This window comes from Geotrypetes seraphini, chromosome 2, assembly GCF_902459505.1.
Source record: "Geotrypetes seraphini chromosome 2, aGeoSer1.1, whole genome shotgun sequence".
NCBI classification, from domain to species: Eukaryota; Metazoa; Chordata; class Amphibia; order Gymnophiona; family Dermophiidae; genus Geotrypetes; species Geotrypetes seraphini.
Window position 1 is genome coordinate 385,300,622 of NC_047085.1, and position 13,079 is coordinate 385,313,700.

General features: G+C 42.5%; 1 protein-coding gene across 6 annotated transcripts in view; it reads right to left on the reverse strand.

Moving 5' to 3' along the window:
• Nucleotides 1–13,079, reverse strand: part of OXNAD1 (oxidoreductase NAD binding domain containing 1) — an 82,153-nt gene that overhangs the window by 68,132 nt on the left and 942 nt on the right. For 3 of the 6 annotated variants that reach the window (XM_033930719.1, XM_033930713.1, XM_033930714.1), the window contains exons 2-3: nucleotides 10,752–10,909; nucleotides 8,328–8,391 (exon numbers count right to left, since the gene is read on the reverse strand). In XM_033930719.1, coding sequence (XP_033786610.1) covers nucleotides 8,328–8,391; nucleotides 10,752–10,882 — 195 coding nt within the window. In that variant the 5' untranslated portion in view covers nucleotides 10,883–10,909. Of the gene's footprint in view, nucleotides 1–8,327; nucleotides 8,396–10,751; nucleotides 10,916–13,079 lie in introns of those variants that run through there. The other 3 variants (XM_033930715.1, XM_033930717.1, XM_033930718.1) reach the window with 3 other exon arrangements.

Consider the following 13,079-nt stretch of genomic DNA (forward strand, 5'->3'; position numbering starts at 1 on the left):
GATCCTGGAAGGCCGGAATCCCCACGAAGGTGGGGAGTTCCGAGTCCGGGGCACACTCCCTGGAGGGCGACCTCGGTCTCGAGTATTCCCTCGGGGTGTGCGGAGTCGAGGTCCGATGCGGGGCCGGGGTCGACCCACCCGCCTTGGCCTGACTCGAGGATGGCTTCTTTGCTGAAGGGGATGGAACAGAGGACTTACCCGAAGCTTGCTTCACTGACGACGCCTTCGAGGAAGAGGGCCGAGGCGAGGCCGAGGCCCCCGAGGACGCCAAGGCCGAGGTCAAGGCCGGGGCCGAAGCCGAGGCCGACGTCGAGGCCTTAGGTGCGTCGACGGCGAACAATTCGGCCATTCTTGCCTTACGGCGACGGAGGGCCCTGTTTTGGAAGGTAGCACAGCGATCACACGAGTCTGTCGGATGTTCGGGCCCAAGACAGACAATGCACCACCGGTGAGGGTCGGTGATGGAAAGCAACCTTTCACACCGGCTGCACTTTTTGAATCCCGTAACAGGACGGGACATCCACGAAGAAAAAGAAGAAGGCCGGGAACGTACCGACGTCCCGCGGCCACGGATTCCGGGAGCCCCCGGAGTCTGAGGAAAAACGAAAGACTTTTTTTTTTTTTTTTTTTTGAAAGGAACCGAAAAGAAAAACAGCACCGCGAACTAATTCGAAGGGAAAACAAACTAAACGCGGCAGCTAGAAGGCAAAAACACTGGAGCTCAGATCCACAGGGCTTTCTTGCTCCGCGGAAAAATTTGAACTGAGGACCACGAGGTGGGATGCGCCCTCTAGTGGGCGAGAAGGCATGCACATGCGTGGTGCAGTGTGCAAACTTGAAACTTCAATCAAGTTTGCTTGAAAAGCTGTCCGCGCCGGGGCTCCGTAGATGACGTCACCCACATGTGAGAATATCATGCCTGCTTGTCCTGGGATAAGTCAAGCTCCATCTCTGGAAGTATTCAAATCCCACTCATTTGTTAAGTACCCGTGTCCCTAACCCCTATTTCTCTTGTTTTTCCGTTTTAATTACAGTAGATTGTAAGCTCTACTACCACAATATATTAAAAATGAAAAAGACCCCACCTCCTTTAAAAAATGTCTAAAAACTCATCTTTTTAAAGATGCTTTTAACATTTAAATTTTAGACCTATTTTTTATACTTAGATTTTTAACTCCCCCGTCCCCTCTGTTTTTCTCCTTCTTTGTTTCTTCTTCACAATGAAAAACTTGTAACTTTCCACCTCTTTCCTCCCAACTCAAGTTTGTCTTGTTGTTAAATATTTGTCATTTGTCTTATTAAACTAAACTAAACTAAACCTTAGGTTTGTATACCGCGCCATCTCTGCAAGCGCAGAGCTCGGCACGGTTTACAGAAGTTAAGAGGAAAGGAACTACAATGAAGGGATATAGGAGAGGGACTAAGAAGATAGAGAGGGACCGGGTGCTAGAGAATGGGAGGTGATTAGATTTTTGAAAAGAGCCAAGTTTTCAAGTGTTTGCGGAAGGATTGGAAGGAGCTTGAATTTCTGAGCGGGGATGAGAGGTTGTTCCAGAGTTCTGTGGTTCTAAAGGGGAGGGATGTTCCAAGTTTTCCTGCGCGGGATATACCTTTTATAGAGGGGAAAGATAGTTTCAGTTTTTGGGAGGGTCTAGTGGAGTGTGGGTTTGAGGAGTTCCAAAAGAGTGGGATAACGGGAGGAAGGACGCCATGAAGGATCTTATTGTTAAACATTTGTCATTTGGTTTGTCCTTTCTTGTAATTCTATTCTTTTTTTATAATTTTGTACATCGCTTAGCAAACTGATTAAGCGATTCATCAAATATTAAGAAACTTGAACTTGAACTTACTAAGCAGAGATTGTCTCTTACATGTTTAATGTAGAGCACTGCATAAATCTAGCAGCGCTATAGAAATGATAAGTAGTAGTAGTATGTGCTAACCTGTGTTATTTCCCACAGGTCTCAGTTTATGCAATGTGACCTATTTACAGTACATGTGTTAAGTAGTATTAGCCTGAACTGTTAGTACAGCACTTTAGTACATGTAGTTGTATATTTTTTTTTTTTTTACAGAAATAGGTTGACAGACTCTCCTAGTGGCAAAGAAGAACTACTGTAGTTATCCTTCAAGGTAAATAAAATATATATTCTGTTCAACTGGACAATCACTAAGACCTCAAATCAGAGTGGTGTAGATCTATGATGAACTATCTAAAAATCAAAGAATGCATTTCTGACATGTTCTTTCTTTTTTCCAGATACTACTTATTTCTATAGAACTACCAGATGTACGCAGTGCTGTATATTAAATACGTATGAGACCGTCTCTGTTCGAAAGAGCTTCCAATCTAATTATGACAGACAAAAAGGGTGAATCAATACAGGCTGCTCAGGTAGGGAATTACAAAAGGAGTGATAAGGCAGATAGTCCCAGATTCTCAAAAATAAAATCAGCCAGTTTAGCCTGCATGCATTTTAACAGTGGCTTATCAAAACAGCTTGTGATGGTCTTTTGCAAGCTTTCTAGCAGTATCTGACACTGCCATACAAATGGGCTCTTCAGTATTCAAACAGCACATCAGTGGATTCTTAAACATAGCCGAGCCATTTTCTAAGAGCGCCATCAGCTTTTGGTGACAAAAATCAGCGATTGGTCCAGAGGTGGCAGTACAGTGCCAGCACAGTGAAAAACATCTCTGGCATGCATTTTGAAAAAAAAAAATCCCAAATTGAAGTTCGGCAGGACAGATACCCTCTCTCTCTCTCCTGCCATGTCGCCACCAACCAACTCACCTTAGCAGTGGGAGAGTTGCCCATGCTCTCCCGCCCAATAGACCCCCCCCCCCCATAGCAGGAGAGAGGCCCAATCTCTCCCACTGCCAACACCCCACCAACTACCCTCACAGTGGGAGAGTTGTACAAACTCTCCCACCCAACTAACACCCCCCCCCCCCCGCAGCAGGAGATATGCCCAATCTCTCCCACCGCCAACTACCACCCCCCAACTTCCCTTGGCAGTGGGAGAGTTCCCCCACCTCTCTCTTGCCGCCATGCAACCCCTCCCCATGCCTCCGACGACCCCCACCCTCTCCCTCTTAACTTATTTTCAGATGGCTGGCCAGAGGGATGCCTACTCCCTCCAGCCAACTGCCCACCTCTTCAAAATGGCAGGCCTTCTCCTCCCCGGTGCATTCTCCCCGGTGGCCAAGGTTGTTTAAGACCCCATCCAATAGGAGGAGCCTTAAACAACCTGGGCCAATCAGAGCCTCAGGCCACTCCCCGATGTATCCCAGGAGTTGGGTGGGTGTTGATTGGCGGCGGGAGAGGTTGGACATCTCTACCACTGCAGGGGGGGTGTCAGTTGGGTGGGAGAGCACGGGAAACTCTCCTGCTGACGAAGGGAGTTGGGGTGGGGGGGTTGGTAGGCGGCAGGAGAGATTTGGCATCTCTCCTGCTGTTGTTGGGGTGGGGGGGGGGTTTCCCCCGTTTATTCTGCACATGTGCCTAACACTATAACCAGCGATGGTTTTTGGAGAATGATGATTTTTTTTTTTTTTTTTAAATCGCCACTGTAATGGCTGCAATAGCAGCCCATCAGTTTTTTTACATGGTTTTATGAAAATCTAGCCCTAAAGAGGGAATTACAAACAGATATGGATGCTTTGCAAATAGGTTGGAGTTAGGATTTGAAAGCAGCTTCAAAAAAATGGGCTTTTCAGCATGGATTTGAATACTGCCAGAAATGGAGCTTGACGTACTGTCAGGCAGTTTATTCCAGACAGCAAAGTAGAAGGGACAGATTTGGGAGTTCGCTGTAGAGGAGAAGGGTACAGATAAGAGCGACTTACCCAATGGAGTTCCCAGGTAGGAGTATAGAGACAAATCACAGAGGAGAGATACCGAGGAGCTGCAGAGTGGATACACTTGTAGATCAATAGCAGGAGTTTGAACTGTACATGGAAATGGATAGGGAGCTAATGAAGTGGTTTGAAGAGAAGGGTAATGTAAGCATAACACTCTGGAGGAATATGAGGCATGCATCAGAATTCTGAACAGATTGAAGGGGAGAAAGATGGTTTACAAAAGCTCTGTGAGAAGCAAGTTGCAGTAATCTAGGCGAGAAGTGATGAGAGTGTGGATGAGGTATTAGCAGTATGCTCCAAAAGGAAAGGCAGGATTTTAAAGACGTTATAGAGAAAGAAAAGAAAACAACAAGTTTTGACAGTCAGTTAGATATGTGAAGAAAAGGAGAGAAATGAGTCAAAGATGACCCAAAGGTTGCGAGCTGATGAGAGCGTTATCCACAGAAATAGAAAATGAAGGAAGAGGAGAGGTGGGTTTAGGAGGAACAATAAGGAGAGACATCCAGGTAGCAATGTCAGCCAGGCAGGCTGAGACTCCGGCCTGGATTCCTATAAAAATTTCAAGTGTAGAGAGAGAAATCTACAAGTCGTCAGTATAGAGGCAATACTGGAAACCATGGGAGGAGATCAGAGCACCAAAGGAAGAAGTATACAGTAGATGGAGAAAAGAGGCCTCAGGACAGAGCCCTCAGGTACACTGCCCGATAACAGAATAGCAGCAGAGGAGGATCCACCAGAGCATATGCTAAACGTGCAATGGGAAAAAAGAAAACTATGAGATAAACAGAGCCCTGAAACCCAAGCAAGGACAGCATAAAAAAAAATCAATCAATGAATAGGTTGTGATCTAGAGGTCCTTTTACAAAGGCGCAGTAGCGGTTTAACGCGCGGAATACCGCGCATTAAACCGCCTGCCGCGCTAGTACCTAACGCCTCCATTGACGAGGCGTTAGGATTTTAGGCTGCCGCGGGGGTTAGCACGTCATGAAATGTCCGACGCGCTAACCCCCGTAGCGCGCCTTGATAAAAGGAGCCCCTAGTGTCAAAAGCCACAAGGAGGATGAGGCCGCCAGAAGAATGAGGACACAGAGTACAGGCCTTTGGATTTGGCCAGAACACATCATTGGAGGCTCTAGCAAGGACAGTTTCTCTAGAATGAAGAGGGTGAAAGCCCAATTGAAGCAGGTCGAGGATAGCTTGCGATGACAGAAAGTCAAGACAATGGCGGTGAACAGCACATTCAAGTAGCTTGGATAAGAAAGAGAGGAGGGAGACGGGGCTGGAGGAGCAGGTAGGGTCCAGCAAGGATTTGTTGAGGAGGGTGTAACTACGGCATGTTTTAAGGCATCAGGCACAGTTGCAGTGGAGAGCAATAGGTTGAGGATAGAGGGGATGACAGTAGAAGAGATGGTGATAAGTAGATGGGTGGGGATAGGATCAGAGGAACAAGTAGCGAGTTTGGAGGAGGAAAAAAAATTAGCAGTTTCTTCTTCAGTGATTTCAGAGAAAGAAGAAAAGGTGGCAGGGGTTGATGGAGGGTCGGCAAAGTGGACTGGAGGAGAGAGAGGTGGAGGTGAATTGGTTGAGGACTCAAGGTTAATCTTGTTAACTGTGTCATGGAAGTACTCGGCCATAGGTTGGGGAGAAAGCGAAAAAAGGGGTCGAAGGTGAGGGCACTGAGTAGAGAGCTGAGTGTAGCAAACAGATGGCAAAGGTTAGATCCAAGAGAATTAGTCAAGTGAGGGTAGCAGGCTCATTTTGCAAGTGAATGGGCAGACTGCAAAGAGGTCAGCAGGAAATTGAAATGCATGAAGTCAGCATGAGTGTGGGATTTCAGACAGAGATATTCCACAGATCGGGTACAGGAACATAAGTGTGGATCATAGAGGTTAGCCAGGGCTGGGATTTGGCTTCCCTTATAGAACATGAAATGGGAAGAGCAAGGGAATCAAGAGCAAAGATGAGAATAGTATTACAGGAAGAGACTGGTTCATTGGCAGACTTATATAGCATAGTGTTTGAGGAAGGGGGAATACAGTGGCGGAGAGAGCCATGAGTCTTCACTTGCTACTACCTGTGGAATTTCCCCCCCTATTTGGAGTAGATCCCCTACTCTTCCTAGTCTAGTTATTACACCCATCAGCCCTAAGGCAAGAAACCATCACGAGCTTTAAATCCAACATGATGGCTGAGACATCAATTTCACGGACTCAGATGAGACCCAGGCAGCCACAACAACCCTGACACCAGACTGAAATCACCTTTCAGTATGAGTTCCCCCTGGAGGTAAAGATGCTAACTGTATTGTTGATAACTCATCAAAAAAAGTAGTAGGATTTCTATGTTTTACCTGTTTCCTAAATATTAACTCTAACGCATAAGTAACAGTTTTGCTTATCTTTGTCTCTGAACCACCCAAATAAGGTCACATGCAGAATTTGTTTATTTACATTTCCTTCTGTTAAATTATGTCGTTACAAAAGATTTCTGGAGAGAACTCTCTTTTTTCAAGCTGCTAAATTGAATGGTTGGTTCCGTAAAATTATGTTAGGATCTTATCTTGATTTTAGAAAATTATTGAAGACCCAACTATTGGAAAAATTTGTATCCTAACTGGTTTTCTCTTTTAAAAATTCCATGCTTCTTTTATGTAATGTATCACCTTTTAAATTGCATTTTTACTGTACGATCGGTTCTTATTTGCTGTAAACCATTTAGAACCATTCTTTTAAATTGTACTTTTCTTTTAAATCATATTATCCACTGTAGGATCAGTTCCTATTTATTGTATTTTCCTTTTAAATTGTATTCTTCACTGTATGACTAGTTACCACACTAAATTTACAATCAATATAACAGTACAAGTGTGGCACACTGAGGAACTTGTCATTAGAAGGATTCAAGTAATAGTGAATTGTAGAATTTTAAACAGTGGTGATTAAAGTATTTCTAAGCTAATCGATAAAATTGGAGCTTTGTGCGTACTTTAGGACTGTGAATTATAAGTAAAATGTGGCACCTAAAGATACAACCCCAGGTTTCATCAAGAGAAATTCACGGTGACGCTTTTGGGTCTCCCGTGAAAGATCAGGGAACATCTGTATTTTAAATCTCATAAATTGTCTATTTTTAAAGAAAAGTTTAAGCAATCAGACTTTATCAGTAGAAAGAGCTACAGATATGATCAAAGTACTTGGCACTGCTGCCTCTTTATCTGAGTTCTCCAATAGCTCCGATACATTCAATAATTCTTGGTCTGAGGCCTTTTTTTTGAGATTGATTTTTATCAGGTAGATAATACACTCTTGATAAGGGGGGTAAAGATTCCGAAACCCCCAAAACTTCAAGAAGGTACCTCTTAAACATTTCCCTATGTGTTACCAACGTTAACCTAGGGAAATTGATCAGTCTTAAGTTGTTGTATCTAGAGTTATTTTCCAAATTTTCTACCTTTCTCCTAAGGCTAATATAGTCTTTCATTAAACTTTCCTATAATTGTCTGGAAGTCTTTATTTCCTGTTCAAGTTTCTGAACAGAGGAATTAGAGGCAGTCATTTCACTTTTCAAATCTTTCAACTCTTTATTATGTTCAAGCAATTTCCTTTCAATTAGCTGAAAATTAGGACTTATGGTCTTCACTAGGCCGGCCATAAGATCCCATAGTGAATCCAGGGCTACCTCTGAAGGTTTTTCCAATGAAATTAAAGATTGAGTAGTGAAATAGTGCTCACCAGACTTTTGTACTTCTTGTCGTTGTCCCTGTTGGCTCAGTCCACCCTCCGACGTTGAAATTGTCCCAGACACTTCAATAGGGCTCACACTAATATGAGCTCCTAATATCAGATTCTCCGATGTACTGCATGCCTCAGGAGAATGAAAAAATCCCAACCTCCAGGGTTTCCATGCCTCTTGGAGAACTGGAAGTCTGAGGCTGGGGAGTGGTGCCCTTACGTCGGGGTTTAGATTTGTTTCTAGCCCAGGAGGAACTGCTAAGGTCTCATGCATTCCCTGAGACCTCAGCGGGCTGTACTCCAACACCGAGAGCTCCTTGCATCCGCGTGAAGAGTTCTTCAATATTGCCTACGACAGGGACATCAGTGTGCCGTGAGGCACCAGCGGCGCTCAGACCTCTCCGCTTCGGCATCAGGTAAGAAGAAAAATGGAATTCACCGCAAACGTAATTAGAAGAGAGATTCTTCAGAGCGGTTCCTCAGTGTGTCTAGCCTGATGCCATCTTGGATCCCAGTTTTCATGATTATTTAACTTTTTAATTACAATTTTCACAAATACAAGGATTCCCTTGAACAAGAATAAAATTACAAAATGCAAACCAAAATTAAAAAGGAAAAATAAAAGCATTATAATTATTCTCTAAGTGCTATTGTGCAAAAGCTGGAGACTCTCTTCTCCCCCACCACCACAGCATACAGTATATATAATTACAAAAAATAAAGATACCAACCTCCTGGCGAAAATTACTTGCTGTCCTCTCCAAGTGATCAATTTTCCTACTTGAACTCATTGTCCTATCTCAAAAAAATCCAGATTAAAGGTTACTATGACTGAATATTAAGGGTTTAAACAAGACAGGTTAAGAGGTAATCATGCATACTTTAAAGCAATGTCCATACTATGAAAATATTCCTCATGGAATTGTATTTCAGATGATAATTAAACAAAGCACTATTTCTCATCTTTAAAAGGTGTTTTCTATAGACAGCAGAACTGATCAGGAATCCAAATGGGTGACTTAATCACAGGTCTTCCAGAGTTAAAAAATAAATGTATGAGCATATGTGGCCTTTCCATATTCTGCCATCTCATTAGCGAGTTCCATAAGCTCAAGAAAAAACTCAGCTGTCAAGAAGGTTCGAGAGACTGTATCTGATCAATCCTTCTTTCTGTGGAAAGCATCTGATACAAGTGAGAAAGAACATTTTTCCATAAAAAAGCAGGGTGGATACTACGGGCTTACAATCTTTATTTACTGCAAATTTCCCTCCTCTTTTAAAGAAGTTTTGAGAGGACTTGGACAGGTGGGAGTACCCACCAATATCCTGGTTAGGTAGAGTGCATGTTATTAAAATGTTAGTTTCCTTTATCTGTTCTCGGCTTTGCCAGTCCTCCTTCCTAAATCCTTTTTTGACTCAAACCACTGAATTTTTTCTTATATTTGGAAGTGTAGGCCCCCTGAGAGCGGTGCCCCAATTTTATTAGTAGTATACTGAAGCAAAACTGAGATATATGGTGGCCTGGCAGAAGGATGCCAATAAAACATGGGTTCAAATGGAAGCATGGTTTATGGGGATGTCTCACTTCAGCACCTCCCTTGGCTTGCCCTGGGTCGGTCAGCATATTAATCCTCTTATAGGGGTTCTCTTGCACCTCTGGACATCTTTCAGGGAATGACTATTTAAAAGAAGAGTATATTTTGGTCAAACGACAGTGGTGGTGGCAGAGTACTTTACCCCTGTACATGCAAGACCCTAGATATAGAACATGGGAGGCAGGGGGAACTGGCAACGCTGGGACAATTCTTGGTGGAAGGCAAATTAATTCCAACTCAAAGATGCAGGAGGAATATAGCCTCACAGCCTTCAATAAAAATATATATTAAAAAAAAAAAAAGAAACTTCTCAGTACAATCAAGTAATAGATTTCATTAGGAGAAAGGCTTTGCCAGACCTCTTCCAAGACAATAAAGGATGGGATCAAGTATGGGCTGAGTCCAGTGGGAGGGGATGTTTCTCTAGATTTTATCGGCTTTTGGTGTACCATGACCAGCCACCGGTACAGTATTTTGCCCACTGGGAGACTCTCTTATACCGGCACAGTGGAAGACACTGTTGCGCTCTTAAAGTATCAATACTTAAAACTCAGCCCCAGCCTTTCTTAAATCTCTTCCAAACAGTCTATCAAATCTCCAACCCAAATAGCAATACATCAATTGTTTCTGCATCGTCCTGTGGACTTTTTGTTTCCAACTGGGAGCATTCCCAAAGCACTATTACTGGGAGAGAAACTGCTGGAACTAGTTGCATACTTGAGTAGGAACGCTTTGCTCTAAAACGCTGCCATGGTGCCATACCCTCCTGAATTCCCCATGGGAGAGGAGCCAGGGAGCTGAGCATGCCAACTTGGTCTCCAGTTGAATGTTTGCAATTGCATAGGCTGTAATCAGGCCTCAGCACTTCAAACCAAAAAAGTCCACAAGCATAGGGGAGAAGTGACAGATTAGAAGTCAGGGTTTTGGGGGTTTTTTTTTTTTTTAATTATTATGATTATTGTTGACACCTAGAGAAGTATGCAATTTTGCATGAGTCTGCACATCATAAATTGCACACAAAATCCTGTGACAGAGAATCATAATTCCCTGAGGTGTCGCTTTTCCACTGAGTTCTGAGCTTTAGGAGAACTGTTCCAACTCAGTTATATGTGTATATACAGCTGAGCAGTTTAATAAAAATCTTGTTCCCTCACAAGCAGGACCGAGTCGTACACAGGTGCAGGATGCCATCACCTCTAAGTACACACACCAAGAAGATTGTGCATACTTATACATATGCTGTGTGTAGACACTCCTGGGGGAGCAGTGTAAGTGGAGCAGACACCTTTATAAAACAGGCACCTTTTTTGGACTTTACACATAGGTGTCCCATTGTATAAAAAGTATCCCCTTAGCCTTTTTCAATGGTAATCTAATTTTTTAAGAAAAGTTACAACCATCCCCCTTAAACTCCATGGATCAGATGTAATCACTATTTTAAAATATACAATTATTTGCAATTGTAACAAAAAGATCCCTTTAAGTTCTACTCTTTCAGAAAGTGATCAGCTTCTGCTCTGTCAAATCAATATTTAACATGGCTGCAAATCAATAACCCACCTATTAAATATGCAACGACGTAGAACAGTGGGCCTCCAAAGCAACACTAAAGTTTGACCAAAGAAAATTCGAGCAGACCTTCGTAGTGAGCGATATATATAAGGAACAGCAGAAACCACAGCATGAGCCATGATGCACTGTGGAAGAGTCACAACTTCCTAAAACTCACAGAAAAAAAAAAGTTTGTTTAATAAAACATTCACAAAAAAAAGCAAATCAAGTTAAACTAACGTTATTATACAAGCATATTATAAAAGTTTAAAATAATTAGATATAGCAGAACCATGACAGTGACAATGACAGTGCTATAATGCAGAGAACTAAATGAATCTTCAGCTTGGCTCCTGCTCCTTGATTCAGCAGGGACTGGAGACACGCAGTAAAGGTTTTAATGTATAGCGCTGCATACATCTAGCACTGCTATAGAAATGAAGAAGAGAAGGGAGGAGACTAGTGGTTAGTTGAACAAGTTTGGGATCCTCAGAAATACATTCAACTCCCACTGCAGTTCCTTGTGACCCTTACAAATCACAATCCTCAATTGCCCCAGGTACATGAGCCCCTTAGGGACAGAGAAAGTACCTGTATGTAAATGGTTTTGTTACCACAGAAAAGCAGTATACCATTAAGGTCCATAAGCCCCTTACTGTTTAAAGAGCACAATGAGGGAGGGGAACCCTAGATACTGATTCATGGTACCTAATTAACTTTCAGGCCCCATGGGTGCCCCCCCCCCCAAAAAAAAAAAAAAGATTCTGGGAATTAAACATGATCATCCAAACGTGACCACTCTCAAAACAATCCTGAAAAAAAGACACATAATTGTACATTATAGCCCAAATTCTCTAACCAGTGCCTAATGTTAGGCACCTATTTCGGAGGTGCCCAACTAGATAGGCGCCTATCTAAATTGAACAACAAGCCCAATTAATTTTTTTAATCAGCAATAATTGAAACATAGGCGCCTATCAAGAAATAGTGATTCTGTAACAAGGCGCCTCTAAAAATTTAGGTGGCCTTCCAAAAAAATAGGCGCTATGCAAGTTAGGAGTGGGCGTGGCTTCATGTTAGGCGCCTTGTTACAGAATTGTTGCTTTTAAACGTGCTTAAGCGCTCGCATGGCCGCCTAACTTTTAGTTGTGCCTAGAGCTGGCCTATTTATTGGGCACCTCCAAATTAGGTGCCGCTCAGCGTGATTCACTAACCAGCAGCTAACTGTACTTGAATTGCACTGAACTTGGCACCTAGCTTTTGGGCACTTCTTATAGAATTTGGCCCTATACTCTTAAGGAAACACATCACACTATTTGTTCAATGTTAGTCAGATGCTCTTTTTCAAGATATCATCAATCCACAGCAGAAATGGAAACCAAAACCAATAGTAAGATTAATTCCTTTTTGGAGCTGATGTCATCAGGTTCAACTGAGATTAGATATGGGCAGTCCTATCATGTTGACATCAACTAGACAATATGAACATAAGATGTGTCATAATGGGTCAGACCAAAAGGTGAATCAAGGAAAAATCCTGCCTCCAGTGGCCCATTCAGGTCTCAAGTACCTGACAGGATCATTGCTTGCATCCAGAAATCAATAACCCAAGTCTAAACAGTTAATAATGTTTTATGTCCTTTTACTCCAGGAACTCATATTTTTAAATCCAGTTATGCTAACTACCTGATCACATATTTTGGCAACAAATTCCACAATGTAACTGCAAGAAGAGTGACAATCACCAATTTTCATCAAATGTGCTACCTATTTAGCTTCGCTGAGTTTAGTAATGTTTGAAAGGGTAAACAACCTTTCCCTATTTACCTAGTCCATCCCCTCCCCTCCCCTCATGATTTCATACACTTCTATCATATCCCCTCTCTCAGTCATTTCTTCTCTCTAACCTGTTTAGCTTTTTTTCACAGGCAAGATATTCTAGCCTCTTAATTTTGGATACCCTTCTCTATACCTTTTCTAATACTGCTACATATTTTTGAGCTGAAGCAATCAGGTATTATTTTATCTTCTATCTTATTCTCTAGCCTTAAAAAACAAACCCCAAAACTTGTAACATTTGCATTTTTAACCACTGATGCATATTGAGCTGGAAGATTGCAATGCCCAAAATCTATCTTTGTATGCTGGGTTACATCATAATATAGTATATAATTCTAGCAGCTGTATTGGTCCCGAACAAAACTGATGTCTTTGTAGACGCAATACTGCTGCTGCTTTCAGGAGGAAGATATTAGGTAGGTACTGATTGTATCACGGGTCCTGAAGTACTAATTCTAACGGGTAGAAAGAATCAAGGTCAACCCACACCCTCCACAT